Genomic DNA, 14,995 nt, shown 5'->3' with positions numbered 1-14,995 from the left:
ATCTGTGTGCGGTTGCAGGGCCACGATCTCATTGCAATTACTGAGACGTGGTGGGACAGCTCACATGGCTGGAATGCTGTCATGGATGGCTATGTCCTTTTCAGGAAAGACAGGCCAGCGAGGCATGGTGGTGGAGTTGCACTCTACGTGAGAGAGCATCTGGAATGCATCGAGCCCTCACTAGGGGCGGATGAAGAGAGGGTTGAGAGCTTATGGGTAAGGATTAAGGGGCAGGCAAATATGAGGGACACTGTTGTGGGTGTTTATTACAGGCCACCTGATCAGGATGGGGAAGCTGATGAGGCTTTCTACAGACAGCTGAAGGTAGCCTCACAGTCACAGGCCTTGGTTCTCATGGGGGACTTCAATCACCCCGATATCTGCTGGGCAGACCCCACAGCCAGGCACGCACAGTCCAGGAGGCTCCTCCAGTGCATTGATGACAACTTTCTGACACAAGTGGTGCAGGAGGCAACAAGGAGAGGAGCACTCCTGGACCTGGTACTGACAAACACAGAGGGACTGGTGGAGGACATGAAGGTTGGGGGCACCCTAGGTTGTAGTGATCATGAAATGATAGAGTTCAGGATCATGGGTACTATGCACAAAACAACAAGAACTAAAATTACAACCTCAGATTTCAGGAGGGCTAGCTTTGACCTCTTCAAGAAACTGCTTGGAGAGATCCCGTGGGCTAGGGCTCTGGAAGGCAAAGGGGCTCAAGAGAGCTGGTTGGTATTCAAAGGCCACTTTCTCCAAGCTCAGGACTGGTGCATCCCTAAGAGCAAGAAATCGGGCAAGGGACACAGGAGACCTGCATGGTTGAGCAGGGAGCTTCTGAAAAAGCTCAAGTGGAAGAAGGAAGTCTACAATAAGTGGAAGAAGGGACTGACCCCTTGGGAGGATTACAAGAATGCTGCCAGAGTGTGCAGGGATGAAACACGGAAAGCTAAGGCCTCCTTGGAATTAAACCTGGCAAGGGATGTCAAGGTCAACAGGAAGGGCTTCTACAAGTATATTGGAAGCAAAAGGAAGACCAGAGAAGTTGTGGGCCCACTGTTGAATGAGACAGGAGCCATGGTGATGGAGAAGGTGGAGTTACCGAATGCCTTCTTTGCTTCGGTCTTTACTGCTCGGGCCAGCCCTCAGGAGTCCCAGACTTTGGAGAAAGTAACGGGGAAAGAGGAAGGCTTCCCCTTGGTTGAGGAGGATCAAGTGAGAGATCAATTAAGTCAACTGGATAACCACAAGTCCATGGGTCCCAATGGGATGCACCCGAGAGTGCTGAGGGAGCTGGCAGAAGTCATTGCTGGGCCAATCTCCATCATCTTTGAAAGGTCCTGGAGAACAGGCGAGGTGCCTGAGGACTGGAGGAAAGCCAATGTCACTCCAGTCTTCAAAAAGGACAAGGAGGAGGACCCGGGGAACTACAGGCTGGTCAGCCCCACCTCCATGCCTGGAAAGATGATGGAACAGCTCGTTCTGGGCATCATCTCAAGGCATGTGGAGGAAAAGAAAGCTATCAGAAGTAGTCAACACAGATTCACCAAGGGGAAATCATGCCTGACTAATCTGCTAGCCTTCTATGATGGCATGACTGGATCGATAGATGAGGGGAGGGCGGTAGATGTGGTCTACCTTGACTTCAGCAAGGCATTTGACACAGTCTCCCACAGCATCCTCATAGGGAAGCTTAGGAAGAGTGGCTTAGATGAATGGACAGTGGGGGTGGATTGAAAACTGGTTGAAAGACAGAGCTCAGAGGGTCGTGATTAGGGGCACAGAGTCTAGGTGGAGGTCAGTGACGAGTGGTGTTCCCCAGGGGTCAGTACTGGGTCCAGTCCTCTTCAATATATTCATCAATGACCTGGATGAGGGGATAGAGTGCACCCTCAGCAAGTTTGCTGATGACACAAAGCTGGGAGGGGTGGCTGACACACCAGAAGGCTGTGCCACCATACGGAGAGACCTGGACAGGCTGGAGAGTTGGACAGAGAGGAACCTTCTGAAATTCAACAAGGGCAAGTGTAGGGTGCTGCACCTGGGGAGGAATAACCCCCTGCACCAGGACAGGTTGGGGGCTGACCTGCTGGAGAGCAGCTGGGCTGCATCAAGAAGAGTGTGGCCAGCAGGTGGAGGGAGGTCATCCTCCCCCTCTACTCTGCCCTGGTGAGGCCGCACCTGGAGTACTGTGTCCAGTTCTGGGCTCCCCAGTTCAAGAGGGACAGGGAACTGCTGGAGAGGGTGCAGCAAAGGGCTACCAAGATGATGAGGGGACTGGAACACCTCTCTTATGAGGAAAGGCTGAGGGACTTGGGTCTTTTCAGTCTGGAAAAAAGACGGCTGAGGGGGGAATCTTATCAATGCTTATAAATACTTAAAGGGTGGGTGTCAGGAGGATGGGGCCAGGATCTTTTCAGTGGACAGGACAAGAGGTAATGGGCACAAAATTGAGCATAGGAAGTTCCACCTAAACATGAGGAGGAACTTCTTTACTTTGAGGGTGGCAGAGCACTGGAACAGGCTGCCCAGAGAGGTGGTGGAGTCTCCTTCTCTGGAGACATTCAAAACCCGTCTGGACGCGTTCCTGTGCAACCTGCTCTAGGTGACCCTGCTCTGGCAGGGGAGTTGGACTAGATGATCTCCAGAGGTCCCTTCCAACCCTATGATTCTATGATTTCTATGATCATCATTTAAACATTAAAATAATTTTAGATTAGTCCAATGACCTATACTGTTAAAATACATACATTGACTTCAGAAAGCATCTGTAAATCCCTTTTCTTTCTTAGTCTCATCAGAAAGACTAAAATTTTAAGTCATAGTCTTTTAAATACTTCAGTAACTGACACTGGGTTGTCAGAAGAGTTCCATTAATAAAAATCCTAAATCTAAACTATTCTATGAATATAAAAGAATACTTTGACCTTCATAATATTCTATCAGATATGCAATTGTAACTAGAATTTAAAATGTCAAAATCTCATGAGGCTCTAGAGAAACTTCAATATGTATTATTTTCAGAACAAGTGCCTGTGACAGTTGAGAAAAAAACCTTCATCCTTTTATACTTCTACATAAATTAAACATGCATTCAAAAACTTGCAAGACAAACTAATAAAAGCCTAGAAAAACTAATGCTTGGCAACTTTTGCAGCTCTTATTTTTCATGCTAATAATACACATGAATTACACAACTGTTTTAAAAAAGTACGTTGCATAAATATATTAAAACTAAGTACTGAATTCATGCTAATTATAAAACATTTCTAGATTGCATACTTCCATTTGGCCTTAAATATTTACAATAGTGAATCAAGAATAAAAAAAAATGAACGTATACCTGCTAACACTAGAATAAAATAGGCTTTCCTGATGTTTTCTCTTGCACGTATGATGTAAAGCGCTTTAAGAATTTTGGATATTCTCGTTTTGCCACTGCCCGTAACACTGATGCTGGTGCCCATCCTCCTGGGTTCACTAGAAGTAGACAGGAAGCCAGACATTGAAATACAGCAAATCTGCTAAAAGCTAGAAAAGAAAATTTAAGTTCGCATTCCTGCAACTCTTTCTGAAGTAACAGGAAAGACTAATCAGCAGAATTTATGCCCTTACAGCTTGTATTGCAGCACTTTCTACTCTTAATACTCTAATTCAGTCCAGTTCTATGATATCACTATTTAGAAAACATTAAACATGATGTGTTGTCTTTGGGGAATGCCCAAATGAAAGATGATATTCTTTAAGTACTTCCAAGAAATAACATAAAAAGAGACTCAAGTTACTTCTTATTTCAAAGAAAATAGAAGTCAGTCTTAACTTTTCAACAACCGCTGCATTTGCCTGCACAATTGCTATATAGCAATTACAAATTATTTTTAAAGCACTTTAAACAAAATTTGAACTGATTCTAAAACATGCTTAAATTCCCAAGTCAAGTACTTTGCTGAAAAAGCTGCTACTTCCCATATAATCACAGTTCAGAATTTGTCAATGAAAATATATTTTTAAATAATTGTGAAACTTCTAAACAGGAAACAAAGCAGCTTACCCCAGAATTTATCATCATATAGTATTATTTGTACAGGATTTAATACAAGTTTCATCACTCCTATATGGCAAAGATTTACTAAACCCATTTTTCAGACTTTGATTCTTTAGTAAGCTGTGTAATAGGTGGTAAAAAGTAATAATCAAGTGAGATATTATAGCTGCAGGAGAGGAGCTAATAGGTATGTGGTTCCAACACTATAATACACTGCTAAATACTGGGTACAGTAACAATACAGTTTGGCTTTGCTAACTTTGCAGTCAATACCAAAGATTCTATCAGTTAAAAAAATTTAAAAATATGTAGACTAGATTATACAGCTTGCAAACATCCTCATACAAAATTTATTTGCCCTTTCTTAATACTGAGGGTAAGAACCATATCTTTACTATCAGCAGCTTTTCAGCCTAACAAGATGAATTGGGGAAAACATTGACAGCAATACATGAATAAAACCCCAGACTATTACTGAAACTAAAAGCTTATGCCAAGTCATCCCAGCTGCAGACATTTCTTCTGCCCACCTCCCTCCATCCCAAGGTTCTGTACTTAGGACTGAGCTACACATTGCTTTCATTTATTCCTCTCAGAATGACACACAATGAAAGATCCCATTCACTGATTGATGTAGCACATTAATTCGAGTCTTTTTGACCATGAAGACCATGAGTGTGACCCTATATATAAATTTAACAGAAAACTGCATCAACCTTTTTTTTTGTCAGTATTCAGCTCCCCAGAATTAGCATATATTATGAATGTCATACTGAAAAATTTTAGACTTACCATTAAGACTTACCATTAGCTACATATGTAATCTTGCATAGGATATTGTCCCTGCTTATTTCCTTGTTCCCCTCTGGTGGGCTTACTAATGTCTGACAAATCATAGCAATATTTATTTTGGCACGGACACAGCGATTGTTCATCTGCCAAAAAAAAAAAAAAAAAAAAAAAAAGAAACATTTGTAAGCTTCAAGCTAAATTTATTTCAGCATACTTGACTGATGACATTTTAATTTAGTATAAAGTTTAAGACACTCCAAAAGTTGTGTTTCGGGGAGTTTGCGTTCTAGCACTACATGGATGTAACATGAATGTGAATGAAATGAAAGGTACATGGTGAATAGGGAAAGGGTTAAACTGAAATGCCTGAATCTGGGGTTTCTGGTTTCTGTTTGCTTAATACAGTGAATTATTTATTGTGACAAGTAAGGAAACATCTAAAGAATAATGCATCATCATTTACAAATATCAGTTAATAACTTTTCCCTTGTAAGCAGGCAATGGAATAGCAATCAGCACAGAAACACTCCAAAGAAAGTAATCATTGCTACTATCTGACAGAACCAAGGCAGAACTGCATAAGCTGGAGATTTGACAGATTCCATATCTACAGTTATACAAGCCTATTCCCATGTCTGACAATACTGAAGAGTTATTGATTTGATTCCATACAAAGTAACTTCAATTCTTTAAAATGTTTTCACATCTCCAGAAATTTCGCTTCCATTTTTCTTCAACACCTTAGATCTGCCAACTGTTGAGATAAGGCAAGAAAGCTTTTGGCTCAGAACACCTTCATCAGATTATTGTATCATCTGGTTTAAAGAAACTGTATTTTTGCATACACCCCCTCCCCTTTAACACTAGTATTGCAAGACCATCATCACGTAATAGAAAACTAGTATCTTAAAAGCAGAACTTGATAGAATGAAAATAACACTTACAGGAGCACTGTCATGTTCCACAGAGAAATTGCACACAATCCATGTTTCAGGATCATTTTCACTGAATGCTGGTATCTTCCTGATGGCAGACAAATACAGTACATCCCTTTGAGAAGCTGGCCACACCCTCTGCAGAGAAACATCTGAATATAATCTTTTCCAGTTTTGCAAATTAAGTACTTACTATCCTTAGATAAAGGAAAAAAAAACCAAACAAGTTTGTTTTGGCAAAACAAGTCAGTCATGTTATTTAAGTAAAAAGGTTTCTTCAAATTAGTAATTTCAGGCAATTTTCAAAACAGAACATAGGTGTTGTACAGATGTGTATCAGGTTATATGGCTACACTTCATTTTAAAAAAATTAAGGCAAAACTTTAAGGCCTTTGAAAGGCAGGGAGCCAAACTGCAATGACTTTTTCAGTACACAACAAGGAAGAGGTTCTCTCAACCTCAGGTATACATTTTAGTTAATACTTGTAAGCTACAAACTGAACTAATGGTTAAGTATAAATAGATGCATCTACAGTTATTTATGTCTCCATAAATATGGAGACAGAGAGAGAGAGAGAACAAGAAATATTTATAACAAATGTTATTTCAAGAAGCTACTACTTTAGTGAGACAGATATGGTAAACTGGTATTATCTAAGAGAAAGCTGCAGAAGCAAAGTGTCTGATAAAATAAAGTAAAACTATACAGAAGCCATTTTTTCTTGACACTCAATAGGGAAAAAAAGTCTAACTTTTACCACAACACTATACAGTTCATACAACTTCCTTGTTCAAAAATCACTGTGTGCTGTTACAGCAGTTTTAAGGCAACCACATTACTAGTAAAATTGTAAAAAAAAAAAAAATAAATAAAAAAATAGTTTTAATATTTGAGTATACTAATAATTGGTCTCATGCAAGATTAAAGATGAATTTGTACACTTCATTCCCAATTTTTTTGAACCTGCTAGGTTACAGTTATTGGGTTATAAGTCAAATGAACATTTTTGTAAAGCTACATCAGAACTGGTTGGGGTGAAAAACCATAATGAAGTTAAAGAACAAATGTTGTACCAGCAATTATACCACCTCATAATGCAAATGCATATGTCAACTAATTGTGGTCAACAATAGCTTGCGTTATTACAACAAAACATATAATAATAATGGTATGTGTTTCTTCCTCATAGTCAGTGTCAATTTATTGCTTTGGTTTGCTTTAGATGACCCTTGCCTTGCTGGCAGTGATATACTTAGATTAAAAACAGTCCTCATTTGTTATCACAAGCTCTATCAGACACATACATGACCAATTATGCTATCAATCCAAGTTTGAAAAATTGACAAAGTTGCAATTTAATAGAGAACTTGTTCTGAACTGTTGTTTTGAATAGTATTTTAAGTTGTTAAGACGTTAAAGTATTTCAAAAGTATTTAAAAATAGATTACAACACATATGCCTCAGACTGACTCACTAAGGTGTGTATACAGGTGAAGTGTTATTACCTTATGCATCTGGTAAATGATGATTGCATTATCAGCTAAATTTTCCACAACATGGAAATTTTCAATTGTTGCTAAAAAGGAGGGGGGGGGGAAAATATCCATCAGTAAACCAGCACAAATATTAGGTCAATGTTATAAACAATATACTTGCTGATAAACATGCAAAGATTAAGAACTGATTCCTTACTTTCCCAGTCATTACGAACATCAACATTCCAGAAGTAGTGGCAAACTTCATGCCCTGTTACTCCTTTAACAGCATGCGTTGCTTTCAAAGGATCTAAAACTATTCCATTCTCTTCCACCTCTCTTCTGTACACCTATGGCCAAATACAAAGAAAGAAATGCAGAACAGAAATTGTCAAAATTGTTCATGTTTTAATTGTTTAGTTTCATCAGCTTTGATAAAAACTTACCTGGAAGACTAACACATGAATAATTTACCATGTCAGTGTTCTCTAGTAACTACCAATGCAGATGTTCGTACATGGCATTCACATTAAAATACCAGTATTTTGAGAGTCACTACTCAAAAAATGATTAAGCTACCTTATTTATCACTATGCACAAGAATGCATACAAGCACAGTGGAGTAGCTGACAATAACTTGCTACCATATAACATTTTCATACATTGAATTTACACACCATTTTGATACCAAGTTTTAAGTAGGAGAAAATGAGAAAGGAATCTGCAAAGACAAAGCTATTGCAAAATTTGCATAAGATTTTACATTAATAAATATATTAGAAGCTGCAGCTCTTGTAGATTCCAGTCCCAAATTAAACAATACTACTCTCAGAGAGAAGTTTGAACAGCATAACTTGCTGAGTGATAGTATTCAAAGAGAATAAAAATATCTGTCTTCACAGCATGTAAACTTATATCAATTAAGCAAAAACCCAAATGCTTACCTTCATTTCTCCTTCTTCTACCACTAGCTGCCAATTAGCATCTCCTCCTACATCTTGCAAGGAATACGTCATATGGTTTTGTACCATCTCTTCCACCTTTAAAAGAAAAAAACTCACATTTTTAAATCATTCCTTCCATCTTCTTGGGCAGGGGACTGTACAGTACTGGAAGCCACAAGTCAATACTTCAAATCCTGTGCAGGAGCTGAAAGGATGTGCAATACTTCAAATCCTGTGCAGAAAGGATGTGGGACCCCAGACGGAGCTCCCACAGAAACACACAGCCATCCAGGTCACAGGCTGCAGGGAGTGCCAGAGCCTTTCACTGGCAATGGGAGACAGCTATGAGAACAACTGTGTACATTGTGAACAGGTCATTTGATCTGCTCAGCCTGGTGGCAGAGCTGAGAGAGGAAGTTGAAAGGTTAAGGAGCATCAGGGAGGCTGAAGAAGAAATAGACTGGTGGAGCCAGGCTCTGCTCTCCTTGATACAGAAACAGGAGCACCTGGCAGAAAGTAGTCAGGATCAAGGGGCCCCTGTACCCTGCTCCTGTCAGGCAGAAGTCTAAATGAAAAGAGTGAATGGAGGGAAGTTTGTGGTCGGGGCAGCAGGCGAACTCTCTCCTTGCCCACCCTGCCCCCCCCAGTACCTCTGAACAACAGATGACTGGATGGTACTGGATGAGGAAGGCCAGTCAAATTAGGATGTGGATGATGGGCAATCTACACCAGAGATGTCTCCACAGTCAGAAAGGTGTACCGCCCATATCATCACCACATCCACAAGGAAGAAAAGGAGGGTTGTATTCATTGGTGACTCCATCCTGAGGGGAACAGAAGGTCCAATGTGCCGGGTAGACCCTCCTCAAAGGAAGTCTGCTGTCTTCCTGGGGCCCAGGTTAAGGACGTCACCAGGAAACTCCCTAGTTTGATACAGTCGTCAGACTATTACCCATTACTGATTTTCCATGTAGGTGGAGAGGAAGCTGCAACTCGTAGACCAAGAGCAATCAAAGGGGACTTCAGGGCCTTGGGAAGGTTGGTAAAGGAGTCTGGGGCACAGGTTATTTTCTCCTCACTCCTTCCAGTTGCAGGCAGTGACATTGGAAGGAACAGATGGATCCAGTCCATTAATACATGGCTCCATGGCTGGTGTCGCCGCCACAATTCTGGGTTTTTTGATAATGGGATGGCCTACATGGCACCAGGCTTATTGGCATCTAATGGGAAACACCTTTCTCAAAGGGGGAAGAGGGTCTTTGCCCAAGAGATTGCGGGGCTGATCAACAGGGCTTTAAACTAGATGTGAAGGGGGAGGGGGATGATAATATCAGGCTTGTCTGTGACAAGCTGTGGGACATCACATCAGGGATAGAGGGAGAGGGTGCTAGTAAGGGCCTTTGACCTGTTGCCCCAAGGCATGCTGCAGACGCTGCATCCCAGACAAAGTCTTATGGAGACGAGCCAGGGGCTCCTGAGGTAGTCCGAGTCAACAGGGAAACACCCGTGAAACACCCCAAGGGGTGCTCCTCTAAGAAGGTGACACAGCCAACAGCCTGGCTGAAGTGCCTCTACACGAATGCACACAGCATGGGCAACAAACAGGAGGAGCTGGAAGCTCCTGTGCTGCTGGAAAGCTACGACATAGTGGCCATTACTGAAACCTGGTGGGACGAATCCTATGACTGGAGTGTGGCTATCAATGGCTACAGGCTGTTCAGAAGGGACAGGCGAGGAAGGAGGGGCGGAGGTGTTGCCCTCTACGTTAAGGAATGGATAGAGAGTGAAGAGATGTCCCTAAAGAATAGCCAAGAGGAAGTCGAAAGCTTATGGCTAGGAATTAGAGACCAAGGCAACAAGGGGAACCTTGTGGTTGGTGTCTACTACAGGCCGCCTGATCAAGGGGAACCTACTGATGAAGCCTTCTTCCTCCAGCTACAGGAGGCATCATGCTCGAAGGCTCTCGTCCTGCTGGGGGATTTCAACCACCCTGACATCTGCTGGAAAAGTAATACAGCGAGCTGTAGACGATCCAGGAGGTTCCTGGAGTGCCTCGATGATAACTTCCTAAGACAGGAAATAGACAGCCCTACCCGAGGGGATGCCATACTGGACCTCATAGTCACCAATGCGAGTGAGCTCATCGGGGATGTCAAGATTGGAGGCAGCCTGGGCTGCAGTGACCACGCACTGGTGGAGTTCATGATCCTGAGGGATACGTGCCAGACAAGGAGCGTAGTCAGGACCCTGAATTTTAGGAAGGCAAACCTCCAGTTCTTCAAAAGGAGTTAGTCAATAGGACCCCCTGGGAAACAGTCCTCAGGGACAAGGGGGCAGAACAGAGCTGGCAGATCTTCAAGGATGCTTTCCATAGAGCACAAGAGCTCTCGATCCCCAGGTGTAAGAAATCAAGCAAGAAAGGGAATAGACCAGCATGGCTGAGCTGGCACCTGCTGGTCAAACTAAAAGGCAAGAAGGAACTGCACAGGCAGTTCAAGCAGGATCAGGTATCCTGGGAAGGGTATAGGGATGCTGTCCAGTTATGTAGGGATGAGGTCAGGAAGGCCAAGGTGCGGCTGGAGCTGAACTTGGCAAGGGATGCAAAGAATAACAAGAGCAGCTTCTACAGGTATGTCAACCAGAAAAGGAAGGTCAAAGAAAGCGTGCCCTCCCTGATGACCAAGAATGGCAAACTGGTAACAGCAGATGAGGAGAAGGCTGAGGTTCTCAACAACTTTTTTGCCTCGGTCTTCACTGCCAGCCTCTCTCCTCACACCTCCTGAGTTGAAGGACTGCAAGACGGGGACCTGTGGGACAAAGTCCCTCCCACTGTAAGTGAAGACAAGGTTTGTGACCACCCGAGGAACCAAACATATACAAGTCTATGGGACCTGATGAGATGTACCCCAATTCCTTATCCACTGAGTGGTCCATCCATCAAATCCATGCCTTTCCAATTTAGAGACAAGGATGTTATGCAGGACAGTGTCAAATGCTTTGCATAAGTCCAGGTAAATGACATCGGTTGCTCTCCCCTTATCTACCAATGCTGTGGCAACATCGTAGAAGGCCACCAAATTTGTCAGGCATGACTTGCCCTTGGTGAAGCCATGTTGGCTGTCACCAATCACCTCCTCATTTTCCATGTGCCTTAGCAGAGATTCCAGGAGGATCTGCTCCATGATCTTGCCAGGCACAGAGGTGAGACTGACCGGTCTGTAGTTCCCCGGGTCTTCCTTTTTTCCCTTTGTGAAAATGGGAGTTATGTTTCCCCTTTTCCAGTCAGCGGGAACTTCACCAGACTGCCACGACTTTTCAAATATAATGGAAAGCATCTTAGCAACTTCATCTGCCAGCTCCCTCAGGACCTGTGGATGGATTTCATCAGGTCCCATGGACTTATGCACCTTCAGGTTCCTTAGATGGTCTCGAACCTAATCTTCTACAGTGGGTAGTTCTTCATTCTCATAGACCCTGTTTTTGCCTTCTGCAACTTGGGCAGTGTGGTTGGAGCCCTTGCTGGTGAAGACTGAGGTGAAAGAGTCATTCAGCACCTCAGCCTTCTCCATATCCTGGGTGACCAGATCTCCTGTTTCCTTCTGGAAAAGGCCCACATCTTCCCTAGTCTTGCCTTTACCCCTGACGTACTTACAGAAGTTTTTCTTTTTGCTCTTGATGCCCCTGGCCAGATTTAATTCTATCTGGGCTTTAGCTTGCCTAATCTGGTTCCTGGTCACTCAGACAGTTTCTCTGTAGTCCTCCCAGGCTACCTGTCCTTGCTTCCACCCTCTGTAGGCCTCCTTTTCACTTTTGAGCTTGTCCAGGAGCTCCTCGTTCATCCATGCAGGCCTCCTGTTTTTTTTGCCTGACTTCTTTGTTGGTATGCATCGCTCCTGAGCTTGGAGGAGATGGTCCTTTGAATACTAGCCAGCTTCCTTGGGCCCCTCTCCCCTCCCTCCAGTGTTTTATCCCATGTTACCCTGCCAAGCAGGTCCCTCAAGAGGCCAAAGTCTGCTCTCCTGAAGTCCAGGGTAGTGAGCTTGCTGCACACCCTCCTCATTGCCCTAAGGATCTTGAATTCTACCATTTCATGGTCACTGCAGCCGAGGCTACCCTTGAGCTTGACATTCCCCACTAGCTCCTCCTTGTTGGTAAGGACAAGGTCCAACATGGCTCCTCTCCTCATTGGCTCCTCTACCATTTGAAGAAAATTGTCGTCAACACATTCCAAGAACTTCCTGGATTTCTTGTGCCTCACTGTGTTGTCCCTCCAACAGATATCGGGGTGGCTGAAGTCCCCCATGAGGACCAGGGTCTGTGAACACGATGCTGCTCCTATCTGTCTATGGAGGGCCTCATCCTGGTCAGGTGGCCTGTAGCAGACCCCCACTTTAATGTCACCTGTCCCTGCCCTCCCTTTAATCTTTGACCCATAAGCTTTCCGTTGGCTCTTCATCCATCCCCAGGTGGAGCTCCATGCGTTCCAGCTGTTCATTGACATAGAGGGCAACACCCCTTCCTCATCTCCCCAGCCTGTCCTTCCTGAAGAGCCTGTATCCTTCCATTCCAACACTCCAGTCATAGGAGTCATCCCACCACATCTCTGTGATGCCAATGAGATCATAGCCCTGGAGGCATGTGCACATCTCTAACTGTTGCTTGTTTCTCATGCTCCCTGCGTTTGCATAGAGGCACTTCAGCTGAGTGCTGTAAGAAGCTGACTTACAGGCTGGAGTGGCTGCATTTCCTTCGTATAGCAAAGAACAGCAAAGAAAGAAGAGAATGAGGCATCCACAGGAGTGCAATCTAAACAGTTTAAGGACTTCGGAATTGTTCAGCATTTAGCCCCCTGACTTCCTCTGAAAACTTGAAAGGCATTTTTAGTGTGGTTCTCTCCTGATAAAGTTTAATTCTTGCTAACACAAGATCTTTCAGACAGATCTGAAAGATCTTTCAGACAGATCTCCCCTTAGGGGTTTGGGGAAGGAGAGGTATCATTGCAGCTTTCAGAGGAGAGTGAACGCTGCTGTTTGCTAACAAGCAATTACTTCTACTTGACCAAGTAATTGCAGTACCTACAACTGCCTTGTGCATACTACCTGTCCAAACTGCGATCTACCTGCTGTGGTCACTGTCTGTCAGCCTGAACCTATTTCAGGTACCACATTAGGCATAGAGTCAAGAATCACAGCTTCTTTCCCACTGGGGAGGCCACACTGTTACCACTGGGTTCCTGGCAGACCACAGGAATAGTCTGCAAAAATACTTGCAAGCTATGCAGCCTTGGCCTGAACATTAAGCGGGCAGTTCTTCACTTAGAAGGCCCTCAGAACAGCTCAATCTATTTTAAAATCTGAGAGTCCTTTAAAAAAAGGAGAAAGTGATCTGCAAAACATCTGCAGCATTTTAAGCCCACAACCTCCCACTCAACTGGCACACTGAAGAACCAGCTCCCATCAGATTACACTTCTCAATCTTAAAAACAAAGCTGCAAGTTTCTACTTGACCTTTTACTAATACCAAAATTCCCTTGGTATGAATGAAGTCTAGAAACAAGTCCCATTTACTCAGAATCAAGATATTAGCTTGCCTTTCCAAAAGCCAAATCCTCAGCCTGAGGACAGAGGCCAATTTCCTATTAATAAGGTCCACAGCAGGTTGTCACCAAAAGGTGTGCTGCTTTTCTCTTCATGCTCTCAGCTGTCTTTCACCTGCTTGTTCGCTAGCAATGAAGCTCCAGAGCAGGTGGACCAACTTACTAATCTGGCAAGTTTGTTCTAGGGAAAATATGGGAGAAGGAGGGGGCAGAGGGGAGTAGGTTTCTTGTAAATTATCAAGATCATCCTTTCTGCAGTGAGGCAGTTAACTTGAAACCACATCCTAAGACGCTAGGTAGTAGCTTCTACATAGTATAATCCCTGCAGCTGCTGAAAAGAGCAACACCTTGACCCCGTAATCCAGTCTATTTGACTCTGATCTTTAACATCAATTTGCATTATTGTGATAAGGACCTGGTAAACTCAGATTTGTTTTTAAATGTTTAGGTTTTCAGCCACACTAGTGCTCTGATACTCAGGTTTACCATATGGATCCACAAATGTTATCACAGGCATAAGAGATGAAAATGAGAAGGTCTGCATATTTTAGTGACTATGAGTTTCCCTTACATCAAATGGCCATGTACCCATAGCCTGATAAACAACTGATTCTATCTTTGGAATCAAACTTGCTTTCTATTTCTTGATTTCCCCCCTCCTCTATCTGTGTTATTGTTGTTTTCTTGTTCCCTTTGTAGTTCTGTTAAACTGGCTTTCTCTCAACCCATGAGTTTTGCCTTTTTCTTCCAATTCTCCCCCCGTGGGGGGTGTGTGTGTGAAAGAGTGGCCACGTGGGTCTTTGTTGCCATCTGAGGTTAAACCACGACAGTCCTTTTTGGCAGTCAACGTGGGGCTTGCAGGGTTGAGATAACGACAAATCCAACTAGAGGTTGTTAAAATGAATTTGTGTGCATTTATTATATTAGTTAAATAGTCACTGGTCACCATGTTGCTTGGTTTATTATCGTGGCTGTGTTATGTAAATTCCTATATGGTTTATATACTTCCCACAATGCTGTTCATCACCTCTGGGAGAGGGATGAGGATTATCATTTTGCTGTCCTGTGCAATATCGGCTTATGATATGATAACATCATTTGTTAGACAGTTATGTCGGGGTGTTGTACTGTCCGTACCTTGGGCACCATCTCTCAGAATTTATTAATAATCACACCCAGTCTATGGGGGAAACAAGGGGGGACACTT

General features: G+C 43.3%; 1 protein-coding gene across 20 annotated transcripts in view; it reads right to left on the bottom strand.

Moving 5' to 3' along the window:
- LOC128901982 (ceramide transfer protein-like) overlaps window positions 1–14,995 on the bottom strand; it is a 130,101-nt gene that overhangs the window by 8,328 nt on the left and 106,778 nt on the right. For 18 of the 20 annotated variants that reach the window (XM_054184208.1, XM_054184209.1, XM_054184213.1 and 15 more), the window contains 6 exons: window positions 8,193–8,288; window positions 7,466–7,598; window positions 7,279–7,349; window positions 5,782–5,910; window positions 4,851–4,980; window positions 3,344–3,480 (listed from right to left, as the gene is read on the bottom strand). In XM_054184208.1, coding sequence (XP_054040183.1) covers window positions 3,353–3,480; window positions 4,851–4,980; window positions 5,782–5,910; window positions 7,279–7,349; window positions 7,466–7,598; window positions 8,193–8,288 — 687 coding nt within the window. In that variant the 3' untranslated portion in view covers window positions 3,344–3,352. Of the gene's footprint in view, window positions 1–3,343; window positions 3,481–4,850; window positions 4,981–5,517; window positions 5,592–5,781; window positions 5,911–7,278; window positions 7,350–7,465; window positions 7,599–8,192; window positions 8,289–14,995 lie in introns of those variants that run through there. The other 2 variants (XM_054184218.1, XR_008463559.1) reach the window with 2 other exon arrangements.

This window comes from Rissa tridactyla, chromosome W (genome assembly GCF_028500815.1).
Source record: "Rissa tridactyla isolate bRisTri1 chromosome W, bRisTri1.patW.cur.20221130, whole genome shotgun sequence".
NCBI classification, from domain to species: Eukaryota; Metazoa; Chordata; class Aves; order Charadriiformes; family Laridae; genus Rissa; species Rissa tridactyla.
The sequence above is the reverse complement of the archived record's forward strand: the minus strand, read 5'-3'. Positions and strand labels throughout refer to the sequence as shown.